This window comes from Perna viridis, chromosome 5, assembly GCF_037379345.1.
Source record: "Perna viridis isolate PV_CMFRI_1.1 ecotype Kerala chromosome 5, ASM3737934v1, whole genome shotgun sequence".
NCBI lineage: Eukaryota > Metazoa > Mollusca > Bivalvia > Mytilida > Mytilidae > Perna > Perna viridis.
Genome location: NC_142449.1, coordinates 37,485,767 through 37,503,080, shown reverse-complemented (window position 1 = coordinate 37,503,080; position 17,314 = coordinate 37,485,767). Strand labels below are relative to the sequence as shown.

The 17,314-nt window shown below is 30.9% G+C and overlaps 1 protein-coding gene across 1 annotated transcript; it reads left to right on the top strand.

Moving 5' to 3' along the window:
- Nucleotides 1-4,921: 4,921 nt before the first annotated feature.
- LOC148617328 (T-box transcription factor TBX20-like) lies at nt 4,922-16,806 on the top strand. Its single transcript, XM_088584960.1, has 7 exons — nt 4,922-5,351; nt 5,651-5,900; nt 12,601-12,874; nt 13,317-13,484; nt 14,076-14,152; nt 14,613-14,773; nt 15,071-16,806. Exons 1-7 carry the CDS (start codon nt 5,135-5,137, stop codon nt 15,439-15,441), a joined length of 1,518 nt encoding a protein of 505 aa, XP_088441086.1. The 5' UTR covers nt 4,922-5,134; the 3' UTR covers nt 15,442-16,806.
- The last annotated feature ends 508 nt before the right edge of the window (nt 16,807-17,314 follow it).

Here is a 17,314-nt window from a genome sequence, read left to right as displayed (position 1 = left end):
CATTAGTCAGAAAAAGTAAATCGTTCCGAATGTTTAAAGAATCTACTAAAACCAACAAATCAAGGAAGTATAGAATTATATAATTCGTTTGTATTTGAACCAAAAAGATTCCTAAGAATGGTACATGACGTAACTACTACATTGTATGAAAATAAAGTTGAAAAAGGACGAGCTGAATGGCTTAGAATATAGTAAATTCACTAAAAGTCAAACAGAAAAACTACATGTATGTACGTTTAATATGCACAGTCACAATAACAAGAACATAGCTCTCCAACAAAGGTATAGATGCAATTAATTTGGCTACCATCCCCCATCACAAAAGCGTTACCAACAAAATTCCCCCATATTACATAATGCTGGAATGTTTAATCGACAACATATTTGTCCAGTGTGATGGACGCGTTTTTCAACAAACGGTCGGCATTTTAATGGGAACAAATTGTGCTCCTCTACTTGCTGACCTATGTCTTCATTCGTATGAGGCTGACTTTATTGCTGATCTGATCCAAAAGAAAGAATATCGTTTGGCTAGATCCTTTAATCATAGTTTCCGCTATATAGATGACGTACGTTTATTAAACAACCCTAGATTCGGCGATTTGATACATTGCATCTACCCCAAAGAACTTGAGATAAAGGATACTACAGAGACTGTGAAGTCCGAGCCTCATAACTTAACTACGCAGACGTTTTGTATCGCGCTAGATTTCTTACAATAAGTCTTCTGGAACAGGGTTAAGTTGCTACAAGATAGTAGATTGTTGTCATCACTACATAGTTTTATGGTCGTCATCATGAACTCGTGGATCGTTTCGCTGTATACATCTACACCATGAAAACCGATTTATTCAAAGCGTCATAGTTTTTATTTCCTCATTCGTCTACCCCAAACTTTTTATGAGCAACTCGGCAGGTGTTTCTAGAAAGGCAGAGGACGCTTACCCTACGGGTGCACATGGTCCATGCTCCCATATTTTAGTGGAGTCCGAGCTGTCCATTTACCTTGTTACTTTGTATATATTATTTTGGTCAATTTATGTTCTTTGTTGTTTTTGTCTGTCTTTGTCTCTAGGTTACATTCTTTTGATTTTCGCTAATATATTGGTTCCCTTGATTACTCGTTGATTGATGAACACAGGACTGATCCTTATAGTTTGCATATTACCAACAAATGAATAGTATGTAAGAATATCTTTGAAACACCAGCCGGCTGAGAAGTTTGAAATATAGAAATGTAATTCCTGGTACGTGTAATTCAAAACAACTGATATATATTTCAAATATTTATGTTTATAATTTACAGACTGAATAACCGTGTTTTCACTTTTCATTGAATAATATTATATGTACTCGTTGATTTAAACTTCTTGTGGTAATTAAATATTCTACAGTATTTATATGATCAGGGGATTTTTATCGGTCAATTCTTGATTTAATTTCACATTCGACATTAAAAAAAAGTTTTAACATGCTAGCCAAACAAAATTTTGCTGGGAAAATAACTTCAACCAATCTTCTAGGTTGAAGAATAACTTTTTATCAAATCGATTCTAAACTAATTGCTGAAAAGAATAGGAATGAATGTAAAAATTAAACAGGTTAAGTGGGAAACAAATGTCGATAGGAACACCTTTGAAACATTGTTTTGATTTTCTGAAAACTATGCAATAACATTTGCCAGGCGCTTTACGAATCATCATTACAGAATATCTTATCCATTAATATTAGGATATATGCTGAAATTAGCTCTATAGATTCAAATTTATTGCGTTGATAATGGTAAGCGAAACATCCCAACTCTTTTCGTTCGCGTTTGAAATCATTATATCATGTTTATTTGGCCTTAAATATAGTGTAGAGACACGTTTTCTATAGAAAAAATTCAGAGTTATGACTACAATTTACCGACGTGATTGATAATTTTTCTCATAAATCAAAATAGTGCAATAAAAGAATGTCTCTATCATGAAAATATTATCCAAGCCCCTATGATTATCGCTAATTCCACTGATTTCATAAAATGCATAGATTGTTTCAGTCAATGCGACAAGACTACACGAAAACGACGTACTATTACATTCACTACAATTATAGCGGTTCTGATGTATTGAATTTCGGAACTTTTCTGACATGTTGTTAGGCTGAGCTGTTCGGAAGAAGAAATCACCGAGAACCAAATTGCAAAAAGGTTAGAGAAAAATGTGGATATTGAAGCGATCATTTAATGGAAAATCAGTAAATTCAGAACATTTTCTTGACACTTCATCGGCAAATTAAGCGCTTGATTGAAAACTATCCCAATTCAGCAATACCATTTAAGCCAGTGATGCATTGACTGTGTAAGAGTTCAGGGAAAGGAATGATGGTAGAAAGAATTTAATGACTTTAATCCATCTACGCTGTTGAGAAAGAGTGTTATTATGTCATTAGTATTGACGAGTTATTTTACAAACTTTCTGTAATAACTTGTTACCCTGATAAGGGTCATCAGTGATGAATTCCTTACCATATACAGTTAGATCTGATGGAAATTGACTATCAAGAGCATAGAAAAAACAGATTAACGAAATAGAAATAAATTACTGCTTTTAGAATAACAACGTCTCCGTGGGAAATCATAAGTTTGTTTGATAACAGATACTACAGTATTTTTAAATCTAGCACTTACATAGTATAAGAAGGAAGTCAAGTGCATAATTTCTTTCTACTATTATTTTTAAGCGATTGTAAAGATATGTCAACTGAAAAATTTAAAAAGATAAAAGCAAAGTCCATAACTTTGTTTGAAACAATGTTTGTATATCAAAATGAACCGAACGTTTGCATCTAGCTTTATAACAAGATATGATTATCTTTGTGATAAAGTGCGTCAGCACAAATAGATGCACGGACAAAAACTAAATATGCCAACAATAGATGTTAAACCTATATTATTTCTATATTAATAACATACAGCATTGTACTCTGGCTATAAAAAATTTTTCTAACAACGCTGGTTAATCTATCAAAAAAATTCAAAACCATCACATAAAAAAATTGACAAGGAAAAAATATGAATAACCTCTATTTAAGAATTAGCTGTTTCTGTTAGACGGGATGAGTAATTAAAAGCAAAAGGTAAACATGGGCACCCAGTCGCGTAACATGGGTAACAGTTGAGAAAATCACGGTTGATTATTGGTCAAGTAACTGGTTTGGCAGAAAAGTAGATGGGAGTCCGTACAAGGAACCGGATGACGCTTCTTTTATTAGGCACACATGAACAGCATGAACAATAGAAAAAGTAAGAGTGCAATGATATAATTTACTTAGAGGAGAAAGTAACTTAAAAGGTTATTAGGTCCATAAACGAATGCGTAGTAAGATCTAGGATATCTTCTACGAGTGTGAGAAATTCCGTCTGTTCCCAGGGGAAGGAGGGAAAGACGTAGAATTTCTCACACGAGTGAATAAACAATTGCATAAAATTGTATTCTCAACATTACATAAAACTAGAGACCGCTAGCTTTTTGGAAGGCTTTACTTGGGTGGACATTACTTCTAGTTGATAAGTTCTTTCCTCGATTAGTCTAATAGTTGGCATACTTCAGATTGTTACGATGCAGGATCATCGTAGACCGGTTAAGATGTAAACCTTATCAAAAAGAGTATGTTATTTAATCATAGTTCTACACTGAAAAAATACGACATATGATTGACATGAAAACAACAATAATTCAAACAGGCATTAGACAAAACTCATCAAACACCACGACAATATTGGTTACCATTTAAAAAAATTAAAAAGTTACCAAATTCTGAATAATGCAAAAAATAGTTGCTTTTTCCTCTTTGGTAATTATGAAATCTATTTTAATTTTTAAACAAGCGATCAGACGTGAGCAAAGGTAAACAACAATTATATATACATGAATTTATAGTATGTAAAAATTTTTAATAACCATTACAGTTGACAAAACTAAATTGCCATTTATGCAAAATGTGATAAAAAGAATACGAAAAAAAGAAAAATAGAAAAAGAACACAACAGAGGTAAAATAGTTGTCGTACAAATTTGAACCAGTTCCATTTCTGGATTATTATTTTTTTTTTCAAACATAATATTGAACGATTAGACAAAATATTTCAAAGTTTACATTTATTATTGGCAAAACAATTTGTTGTTGACTTTAACAATTGATCGGCAATATAGTTAACTGTGTTCTTTAATATATGGCAACATTTTAACCTTCATTTTAAACCAATTGTAAATTCTTAAGAGTAAAAAAAATTGTTATTTCGTCTTCGGCAAATATGAAATCTATGTACATTAAGGCAATGTTTTTAATAATAAAGGGAGGTGAAATATTTCATTTTATTTTCACGTAACATAAAAATAAAAATATCATTCTCTTAATTAGTATAAAGAATAATTTTCTGCAAGCAAATTTAATAAATTTGAAAATCGCAGTAATGAAATATCTTTTGACCTTATAGTAATTATTTTTTAATAATCCTAAAAATTAAATTAAAATATCCAGATTACATTTAGTTGATAAAAAGCCACATTATTACTACAGTAAAGACAACAATGATCTCACAACAACCAAATCACTGATAGAAAATATTCGTTCTTTGTTCACATAATAAATTCGCCATCAGATAATTGTCAAACCAAACGATTAGTCACTTCAATCATTTATCAATAAACTCGAAACACTGTTGCCGGTTTTATGTGTAAATGACGGCTGCTCGTGCGTTGAAATAGATCATATCACTGCTATTCAATACGAAGTGGTTGTTAAACGCGACCACTCCTACATGAATTGTTGATTGGCTGGCTTAATAACAATTCACCAATACAATGGCGTTTTACAAAATTACTATTCGGAATCGTTAACGGAAAGACAATTTTTTCCGTATAACAATTTAGATGATGTTGTTGTTATTGATACGTGGTAAATTTGACGGACAGTTAAACAAATAAGAAACACTTAATTCAACAGTTTATTTAAACAAACTAACAGTCGCATGAAAGAAGCAAGTGCACTATATTAATAGATATTGACAAATTTATGATTTTTTTTTCATTGAATGTAACAATAAAGTGATTTTGAATTTTAAAAAATATTTTTAAACCGAAAAAGAAAAAATGGAAAATGATGACAATTCTCGTATGGACGGGTTAGATGGTTTACACGGTGGATTATCACAACAAAATAAAATGCCAATTCCGCTTTCTTCGAAAGCAACTGCGTTTTCTATTGCTGCGATAATCGGCGGTGGAGGTGCTAGTTCGGACAATAATAGCATAGGACATATACCAAATATATCTGAAGAACAACATTCATCAAATATAGTACCTATAGGTAAGAATCATTGCATGAAAAAAAACTTATTATAAATGGTGATGCGATATATACATAGTTGTACAAAACACTTTTGAAAATATATTACTTTTAAATCTACAGCGTTTGTAGTAATATATATTTATAAAACGTGATTAAATTTGTCTTAATTGTAAAATCACTGCTTTAACGTTAAAATGACATTAACTGTAATTCTGTACACAAACATAAGTTACTATTTTTTATAAACCATAGTACAAAGACATCTAAAAAGAATTAATATTTCATATCATACTTTATTTTATTCTGTTTTATAACAGACAAATACATAGACAGTAAAAATACCTCACCAGTTCAACCAGCGTTTATGCCGATAAGCCCCAGTCTTCCAGATTTATCCCCAGGAAAAAAGGATGCAGCTCTAGACCTTGAAAACAATGAAGTCTCTACTACGTCATCACCGACCTTAAGCAAAGAGTTAGAGAATGTCCACTGCCGACTTGAAACGAAAGATCTTTGGGACAAGTTTCATGAGCTCGGAACTGAAATGATAATTACAAAGACTGGGAGGTATGTTCAAGTCATATCAAATATTGTTTTATTTTGTTGTACTGGTCTTCTAGTGAAAAAAAATATTTCAATTCAATTTATATCTTTATAATTTCATAAACATGTTTTGTTTGTGACAGAAACGAAATAATAATAATAATAATAGTATATTTATTAAAATAAACAGCATCATTTATAATCATATTATTCAATGACATTTTAAAACAACCTGTCAAAGACCTGAATAAGAGAGAAAAAACTGCTAGATTGCATCTGGCATGTTGACTTGAGGGTACTACTTTATATTCAGCGTGTTGCATTTTTCTTTCAATCACTTCCACCTTCACATTTTGTATATATGATCCCATCGTACTGAATCCGTCTTTTAATATATACTGAAAAAAATAAATAGAATGATGATTTAAGATCTGACCAATGGTATATCATATCATATACTTTTCAATTTGTACATATAATGTAGATATATCAAAATAATGTACAAAACAAAATATATTTTTAGCAAGTATAGTGGTAAATATTAAATTTCAAATTTTACAGAATCTATATTTTGAAAGTGGAATTCCATTTTTGAATACAATCAGAAACATCAACTAATATAGCTGAATCCTTTTTAAAAGTATTACAAAAATACGGGTAGTTATGTATTATATTCGTGATATATTTATCATTTAAAATATAAGAAAATTTACTTCTCCCAATAATATATTGTTCTACCACAGTTATATTAGTTATTTCTAAAACCACGAGAAATCAATGGAATTCAATATTATCGAAATCATCTGATGTTCACAAAATAATTATCCAAACTTCACACTTAAATCATCAAAGCTCAATTGCTGATTAACTCTCAAGGTTTCACTTTTAAGCAAAACCAATTGTCAACAAATTGTATTTTACGACTTTACGCCTTTTTACCGCATTTAATCTCCGTGAGTGAGAATAAGTGAACGTATTAACCGCTGATCATATCCGTTGGTTTTTCTGTATAGTTCAAATGGCAATTTTGCAGTACAAGGTAAAAACAATTACTGCTTTCCTATGAGTGGTGCTGTATTATATGTCTAAGTATAATTTGTAGCATATTAATGCAAAGTCAATACTACGTTTAAATCAACCAATTTTAATTCAAACAAACTTCAAACAAATGAAAAGAATTTTAGGAAGACTTATAACAAACTTTGTTTTAAACTTAAAAAATGAACAAACTAAAGTTAATATTATCATAAGTTCTATACTGTTCATTCAAACTAGATGTCAATTATTATGGCAATACATTTCAATGTTACCTTTTATTTTTACCATGACTGGAACAAAATAAGTAAAATGTAAAAATTAAAATATATGACGTTATTGTCAAAATTTGTGAAATCTTGTAAGTGCTCTCGTACATAGAGGACGCTTAAAAGTTTTATTTCTTAAATCTCATAACATTTTTAACCAAAATGGTACATCCTTGATTTGTTATCTTGTTTGAATTTAAAAAAGGTTTGATCAGAGAACAAATTATGAGATGTAGAAATTAAATGATAATGGTCATGCTTTTTTTTTTTTTTTTAAATTTTGAAATACACAAAAATAATTCGAGCCGGGGTTTGAAAAATCACCATATATCATTCGCATCGCATCGATCATCACTGAAAAAGTTAGTTATCATTCAGAAACTAGAAATAGAAAGACTGACAAACATTTTTGACTTTATCTAAAGTTTGAACCTGACCAAATGTGTTGTGTAAGCATGATTATATAGGAAAACTGCGAAATTAAGACTTTTTGGGAATTGCAAAGAACCATATTTAAATGCCCAACTATCATTGTCATAGATACAAGTAATTTTTCAGGTATGATCTTAAACATACATCAGGGATAAATAAAATAAAATGGCTTTTCTTTTGTATATTGAATGAGTTTCTTAATTTTTATTATAAAATTGATTGTCGTCATCATCCACAGAAATACTTTAACACTTTTGTGCAAACAAAAAATGAGGTTATAATTATGTTCAAAAATTTAAACATGATCTCCAGAACAATCTCTTGAAAAAACACTGTAATTTTGATAACGGTCAGTTTTATAATAAAAAAAGGTGAAATATTGTATGAAATGGTTATGATGGTTTTCACAGAATTTTGTGTTTACAATTGCCGTATGTATGATAATGCATACTGACTTTATTGCACAGAAAAAAAAATGCAATTTTTACAGTATATTGAAAGATTTAATTTCACTTCCAGTGACATTTTTGTCTTATTTAAGTACTAAGTAAAAATTTGTTTTTGATTTCTAAAGCTAATAAATTGTAAAAATCCCAATCAACGGCATTGTTTGGTTAGGACACAGATGGAAAACACTGAATGTCTTCCTTTTTAAGCTTCCAATTTAACGATTCATTATGGAAAGGTGTAATTTCAAATACTGTTATTAATTTAAATTGTTGCGACAGCCGGTCTTATGGCCGAAAATGTATTATTGTCTGGATGCAAACTATTATGTTTGTCTGTTTGACGAATTATTTGCAATACAGCCAATAGTTAGTACTGTCAGCGGAACTTTGAAACGTTGACAGTTAATTTACACGTTAAACCCTAGTGAAAAACGGATTCTTTCTGATGTGCTGAACTGTTATCTCACAGACAGACAGGATTGCTCGCTTCCGGTACATCACCAACGATGCAAAACTATTAAAATCCGAAAACAAACAGGGAAGGAACATCGAAATCCGGACATACCGTCGTCCGAGTCGATTAAACACAGCATGAAAGGTGAATCATTCGCATTAAGTTAATTATTTAACCGATAATTAAATGACAACTAGGAATAAAGAAAGCATTTAAACGAAAGCGCTCGTGAATCTTATTATTCGAGGAAAGTTTTGGTTTTCACTGTTAATCGTATTCACAATGAAACCAACTATTTGGCTTAACAAAAGACAGTATGGTCAAAACTGACGAGTGGTGGGTCCTCTGAGCATTTTACTTAAATACCAAGCGATGAATACAATTTTTATAGTATCGCTTTTTAAGTGCATTAACAGTTTTGATATTTAACTGAAACTTACTTGTAGCTTCGACCGTTGAATGAAAAATACATAGAATGAACTTATGTGTATAATGCATTTGATAAATGATAAACAAATTCAGGAACAAAACATATATGGATCTTATGAACATTACAAAAACCAACAGGTACTCGTATAATAATTTATTGCTTTTTATCCATTGTATATAAACAATAGAAAATCTAATATTTCTTATTTAGAAAATTGGTTAAAACAAAAGCATATACATGCACAGATGCATGTATTTACAAAGATAGGATCCTTTACCGATTTAAATATTAGTCACAAAAGTAACAGGATGAAGTACTATGGAATTTTCTGGATTAATCTAACGAGTTTCGGAATCATTATAATTCAATATTCCTTAAAACTAAACAAAAATGTCTGTTCTTGTCCACAATTGAATCTGACAAGCCGAAATGTTCTTTTTTCGCTCGTTCAACAATATTTTGATAATGTTCGACGATTTCAATACATTTGCTTTGATACAAGAACAGATTTAGCGTAGCCTTGTAAATAGTTCGCTTAAGTTGTCAGACTGACACATTTTAATGCGTCAGGAGACGAATATTCATACGCAAGTCATTTCTGGACTATGTTTTCATCTAATCACATTTCCATATCAGTGAATCAAAAGGACGAGTTATTGTGTGATACAAATTGTTCTAAATGCGAAAAACTGACAGGGGAATACAGAAATCCAAGGGAATCAAGATATTTCAAATTAATCTAATTCTTTCTGAAAACACACATTGATCGAATTGTTATCTTTCTTCTTCATCTTTTCCCACAAAGTGCAATTACACTTTCAAGTGCTTCATCAATTTCTGTATTCTTTTTGTATGTGAAGTTATGTCGGTAAAAATATTGTTCGATTCAACAGAAAGGATCAAAAGCTGTGCCGTTTTCGATTATAAGTTACAATTAAAATTTCTTTTTCTATATTTGTGAAAATCTTATTACTAATTGACAAAATTTGATAATGAGTAGACACATTTTATAATAGAATACGTTTATTAATGACCATTTCTTACCGCCGAACATATTAAGTTCCTGCACTTTTATGAATATCAAACCATGCAATTTTTTTAAAACTTTTTGAAACATGAATGGCAGTTATATCTACGTACTTCTAAAAACCAAAAAACGAAGAGTTCTGCAGCATTTGTGTTCTGGGATATGATGTAAATTTTATTCTAATTACCTAATGTGTTTTTCTTTTTTTTTTTTTTTTTTTTGGACATCATTCTTTTAATTTGTCATCAATCATAAAACATATACGGGTTATCAGCATGGTTTTGATGCACTGTGCAGTACATATATATAATAAGAATAATGAAAATTCAAAATTAGCATTTTGTCATATATCAAAATTAATTACTCTCCCACTTATTGGAAGGCCACCCTGCTAGACATTTTCCATCATTTTCTTAAAGGGGTTGATCCATGGGCACTTTGACTTAATGATAACAGGGTTCAATTCAATAAATCATGGTCATGCGCAAAAGTTGATTTCCACAGGCGGTCTTTCAAAAGTTAACGATCTTAATTGTTATTTATCTTTTTGCACTTTTACACTTTTCCATTCGTGTAAATCTTTTGTGAAAAGTGGTTAAGTAATGATTAAACGGATATCATTTATCAAAAGTGATTTTTGAACAAAAATGTTTGTAAGATTCCAAAGCCAAGATATATCCCAGATAATTCAAATCAGCAAGAGAATGGAAGTTGTTGGGCCTTAACATGCAGTGATAATTATGCAATTGTTATAAAAGATATTAATATTTTTCATAGTACATATTCATTCTAATAATTGTGACAGGTGTATATAACAATAACGCACAGGATCCTGATATCCCAACCATGTGGTATTTGTCATCCTCCGATTATTACTATTCAGGTTTTCTCTCAATTGTATTGTATAAACTAATATTTTGAAATACGACCTGCGTCAATGAGTTACAAAATAAACAGATATAAGTATGGACGATATATTCTGAAGTGTCAGACGGTATTCCTGAGTGTTATGAAGCCATATGCTTTTTCTTCTGCCTGTGACATGCAACTATTGACATGCACAGGTTCGACTTTTTTACCTGAACTGCATAGTGGGCGATATCTTAATTGATAATTATTGCACATGTAAAATGCTGCACTTACAATAGCTATTCTGTGAATTTTTGGTGTAACACCTGGTCCCGTCCATGTGCTTAATATTGCTGATTATATTGGCCATCCGTGTAATCTCTGTATGCCTTGGTATTTGATAGTATTTCGACTGCATTTTGATGCGTTTGTCGATGATATATTTTCCTAAATCATTTAGCTCTAACAAAGCTCTTGTGATAACACGTGTTTTAATTCAAGCAAAAACAATGTAATCGGGAGCTCAATTTTCAATAATATTTCTAAACACAAAATACGATAGAATGAAAACTTCATATATACTATGTTAACTAACGCACCATGTGTGTCAATAGTCATTTGTATTATAGCAAAATGCATGTTCATTTTGAAAGTGTATTATATATTGACACGTATTAACAAAGTAAACACGGAGGTTTTCAATTTTTTCATCGAGAATATTTTTGAAACCCTATTTCAGAGCGTGCTTTTATAATATACCCTCAATTGCGAAATGAAAAAAGTTTTTTTAATATATGGAACATAATATTGAATTGTAACCAATGTATTAAAGCAATTGGTAATCGATTAAGGTAAACTTGATTAGAGATATTTTTTAAACTAAAACAACATTTGCATTTATATTAAAGACTCTATATCTTAATTAATAATAGAACACACCTTACAAAACGTAAATCATATTTGAATACAAAAAGATCTACTAATACGTGAATATTAAATATATAACTTTGTAAGAATATCTGTTGAAATTCAATGCAATTTTATTTATAATTACAACTATGATTTTTGTTGTTTTGTTTGGTGGCGTTTTCTGATAATTGTTCTCATACCCAATGATATGACAGTTTGCCCACTATGGTTTACCCACACAGCAACTACTCTATACTATTAAGGATATATTTTGTACACAAAATAGTCAGATCCATTTCTACTAACGTTTACAATTAGTGTTCGTCCTAATTATAAAGCGCCTGTTATGTATTATGAAATTTTACTTATCTCCCTAAAATTGAAATTTAACTTTTCTTTAATCATTGGTTTTAAAAAGTCAATATCCAACTGTACATATCAAATAATTAATGTATTACCTGATTCATGTATAAAATAATGAAAGATTTAGAATGTATCATACTTTTTCCAAAACTTTATAGTAGCATTTTGAGATATGTTGTTATAGATATGCTGTGTTTTCTGGTGATAATGAACATGCAAACATAGAACACTTACAACTTGACTGAAGAAATAGTGTTACATGAAGAGCGTTGGGCAAAAACTTTTCCTTATATTACACAATTCAGAATTGTTCCAAGTTCAGACTATGAGGCTTAAATTCCATAGAATAATACATTTTTGTAGTTGATTAGGATGTGAGGACTGTTTAACACATGTCTTGTAATTATGTTCAGCGCGTAGTCGGTTTGTTTTTCCTGGAAAGTAAAACTTTAAGGAACCAAACTGACTTCGATTTCATCTTTACTTATTTCTCGCCATTTATTTTAGACGTATGTTTCCTACATTACGAGTTTCATTCACTGGAATCGACCCAGAAACTCGCTACATGGTTCTGATGGACATTGTCCCTGTTGACAATAAACGGTATAGATACGCTTACCACAGATCTTCATGGCTCGTCGCAGGCAAAGCTGACCCACCGCTACCAACTCGCCTTTACATGCACCCAGACTCTCCTTATACTGGAGAACAGTTGACGAAGCAGACAGTTTCTTTCGAAAAACTCAAATTGACAAATAATATGCTGGATAAAAACAACCAGGTAAGAAGAATACAAGTTATGCATCAAAACACTGCATAGACTTTAAAAAGTTGTTGATATTCCTTTTCATTTCAGAAAATATAAAATAGGTTTTAAACATTATTTCCTTAAAAAATTTTCAGTCTTCATTTGTAATTAAATGAACGATTTAAAACTGGTCCATCGGGGTAATTGATATCTAGACATGTATCCGTTTAGTCTTTTAATCCGCTAGATTTTTCTTCTTGCAATAATTTTTCAAATAAAATCTTTGCCATTACCAGTAAATGATTTCATAAAGGGGTACTCTAAATTATTCTTGAGCGTTAAACCGGTAACTAGATAACTATTTCGCCCATTAACAAGAAATTCACTCCATATTTTCACGTTTCGTAAACACATTAAGTGCTTTTCAACGTAACTTCGTTAATTGTTTGCAACTGTGTATCTTTGTAAATTTCAGATTATTCTCAATTCTATGCATAAATACCAACCAAGAATCCACATTGTGAAGAAAAAAGACACGGGAACAAACCAAACTTCTGTATCTAGTTTAGATGCGGAGGAATTTAAGACGTTCATATTTCCAGAGAGTACATTTATTGCAGTTACGGCCTACCAGAATCAACTGGTAATTATGTCTTAAATTTGTAATAAAATGATTCACACAGTAGTTTATACGGGAGAAACTTCATAATAAAAAGTTCACATTCATTATCATTATTGCATATTTTCTTACTAGATAATCAGACAACGAATAAACGTAAGAATTTTTAATGCTGACAACTAAAATTTAAATTTTGACTACTCAAAACATACACAGATCAATACTAAAATCGTCAAAATTTGTAAACACGAACATGTTAATAATGACAAATACGCTATCGATAAATTTGGCATAAATTAAATAGAAAAAAAATAGGATTGGACAAAAACAGAAGAAAAATAAATGGAAAGCTGTTGGAATTGTTTTATTTTTTTCTTCGAATCTGTTGTAAAAAATTATATTTAAGTGAGATAATTTTCTTGTTGTACAGTTGTAGAATAAATTTAAACAGGTTCCATTTGATTCAATAGATTGCATCTAACTGATGTTATTGCAAATCTAAACTCATTTATACATGAGACATAATATCGGAACAAAGTGTAATGTATACGGTATGTATTCATTGGTCCAATATTTGATGAAAATCAATCAATTTTTAATGTTTTACTTTTAAAGATCACAAAGCTGAAGATTGATAGTAACCCGTTTGCAAAAGGTTTTAGAGACTCAACAAGGTTAACAGAATTCGAAAGGTAATTATTTATTGAAAATATGCTTAATCGAACAACTTCATTTATAGGTTTAATGTAACTGTCCAACATATTAAACGAATTATGTTTTAGCGTATGTTTTGAAATGAAAGTTATTTACAAAGACGTTTTTATAAAACATTTTGCCTCCTCCATTATAATTACATGCACCTTGACCTTTTTGATGAACTTAGAAAGTTTTTACTTTTTGGTAATTTAGGTTATACGCAGGTGCATTTTTGTAAATCCCCGATATCCGTTCTTTTTATCGTTATGGCAAAAAAAAATCAAGGCGAACTTCAAAATTAGCTTGTTTTATTTATGAAATGAGAAGAAATGACAAACAAATTTCAGTTTTTTCCCATAGTTACTTAATTTAATTATGATAAATGTTTATTTTTACCTAACCATGCAACCAAAATCGTTTTCGAATGTCATTTGTTTATTATTTCTACTTCCACAGTTCGGCGTTTAGTACAGACTGTCCTTCATACCCTTTTCTGTACAGAGAGAGTATGGAAAGCTTCATACAACAGCACACCTATGCCAGATCACCACTGAGGTCTTACTCAGAATCAGATATAGAGGAACAACTAAAACAACACAGAGAATATATGGCAAAGGGTAAACATTTATTCTCTTTTATTTTTTAACATTTTTTTCATATTAAATATCTTTCCGATACATTAAATGTCTATTTATAAATTTATCTGTTACAACGTATGATCTCACCTTTTAGCAAGATGCTATGAGTAGGAAAGTAAAATTCTAAATACTGCTTTAACCAGATAAAACTTTGCATAATGATATGAAAAGTATAAAAGATTATTTCATTTAATGAGGTAATCGTAATTAAAGGATCGTGCATTATCTTAACACGCAAGCGCAAGTAAAACTCACGACCTAAATGACTCGTTTCAGAGGACGGTTCAGAGAAGCAAGGTAACATTCCACACCAGCCATGGCCACTGTGGCGCCCATTACCATCATCTGTAATGGGATCATCAGCCTACTTACCAAATGACAGATCCTTATACACATTATATGGCGGACTTTTTGGAATGGCAGCAGCAAACTCGAACTTAGTGTTTCCAACTGTGGCATTACACCCTCTTCTAGGAGCAGGCAATTTACGACTAAGGGACTCGATTCCAACAAGTGCATCTTATTCGTCAACAGAGAATAATGGACTTCATTATCCATCCGCGATGTACCGATACCATCCGTATCTGACCCCTGAAAAGATAGCACAGAAAGCAGCGGAGTCAGCAGCCGAGGGTTGTAGACAATGACTCAGACAAACCTGTGATAGAAATTACTACTTATAATGGTGACTTGTCTTTCATAGAGGCCAAAACATAACGTTCATCTAGTCACGTGACTTCATTATGAAGTCTACCCGGTTCATCAGCGAACACAACATATTTCCTAATTGATAATAGTACATGAATCGTTTTTTTTTCGGCCATGTCTGTCATTGTAGCACTGTGTCATTGAATATCGAAATTTCTCGAGCTCGAGATATGTTTTATCATCCACTTCATATTGAATACTTTTTACGTTTAACATAAAATCTAAATCCTGACAAAAAGTCTGATTTAAAAGATACCACCAACTGTCATTTCTCACAAAAAGGTCATAAAGCTCTAGCTGGATATAATAGTAGAACGAATCAAAACGTTTTGTTTTACATATGACCTGTTATCGAAAACTAACTTATGAATATATGAAAATTGTACCTAAAATACATGTATTCACAATTGGCAAAGAACTTTTATTCGCACACTCCTTCGCATTTAAGATTGTTTTATTTTAGTGTATTAACATCTTTATCGGTATTGTTGTACAATCCTTTAGACTTTTGCAATTTGTTTCTAGTGCCGCATCGTCATGACTCGACAATCCGATACCCATTAAGTGTGCTAGCGGTTTGCAGCTTCATTTAGACTTTAAATGTGATGAAATTCTCCTGTGACTTGCAGTCAAGTTTGAATTATGGTTGTGTTTAGTAAATATGTATTAAAAATTCAATCGAACAGAATGGTTACTTCAATAGATGTCTATTTTAGGATCATTTAAAACACTCGTTACTTTAGTGTCAGAATGCATGACCATTGAGCACATGAAGATGACAATATTTTATAATATCATAGCCTTCACATTTCTTTTATTTTTATACACGGGTTTTGTCCCTCGTGGGCAGATTATTTCCCTCCTGAATCAGTCTGTTATAGACACTGGTGTAAGAGACTTTTTTCCAACTTACTGAAAAGGAGTGATGGTCCCTGATAACTTTTTTTTTCACTAAAAAGGTGATAAAGTTGATAGGCCGTTAATTTCCGGTTACAAAAATTTTCGCAGAAAAAATGTGTTTTGGATAATTTTTGAGTCCCGCAAAAGTGAATTACTCTGTATGTTAAATAACATTTGACTGTATATATGGAATGACATCATTCATAATGCCATTTTAACTTAGATATGTAATATAAAGAATTCTATAAAAAATAATTTTGTTTGTAAAATATTTTTTCGTATTGAGTTTTGTTTAACAAGTTAAATATTCTTAAATTAACAAACAATCTGTTTTACAAATTAAGTATATTTATGTAGTAAAAATTGTTTTGTTTGATATAAATATTAGTTTTCATTAAGTTTAATAGTCTTCTGTCAGATTGTTCCATGCTTTATTTATAAGCTTCCGCAACAAGTTAATAAAAATGATGTTCACTTACTAACTTACCAAAGTAACTGCATCGGAGACATAAGATAATCATGCATAAAGAACACATTCAAATGATACGTTACAGTGTAACATACATAGATGTTTTAAGAAATGGATGAGAGTGCTCTGATCATCGGAACAAAATGACTCATAGGTAAATGAACTGACTCTTTCACATATGGAAATCGGTGCTATGACTGACGTATCAATTTGTTAACGTTTATTCCATCTAACTGCATACTAATAACCTCACGTTAAAATCTTGTCTCAAAGGTGATATATTGTGTCAGTAATGATATCGTATACATCTTGATCTATACACTAATTTTCTGTCTTTTTCTGGTGGAATCAATTGTCTTTGTCTCATGACGGTCGCCATGATGACCACTTATGACAACAAACAGACAAATTCGGAAATACAATTGAGGAAATGTCATTTGCTA

Coding starts and splice junctions, on each gene's coding strand:
- LOC148617328 (XM_088584960.1), top strand. CDS start 5,135: ATGGAAAATGATGACAATTCTCGTATGGACGGGTTAGATGGTTTACAC. Junction 5,352..5,650: donor ATCAAATATAGTACCTATAG/GTAAGAATCATT, acceptor GTTTTATAACAG/ACAAATACATAGACAGTAAA. Junction 5,901..12,600: donor ATAATTACAAAGACTGGGAG/GTATGTTCAAGT, acceptor CATTTATTTTAG/ACGTATGTTTCCTACATTAC.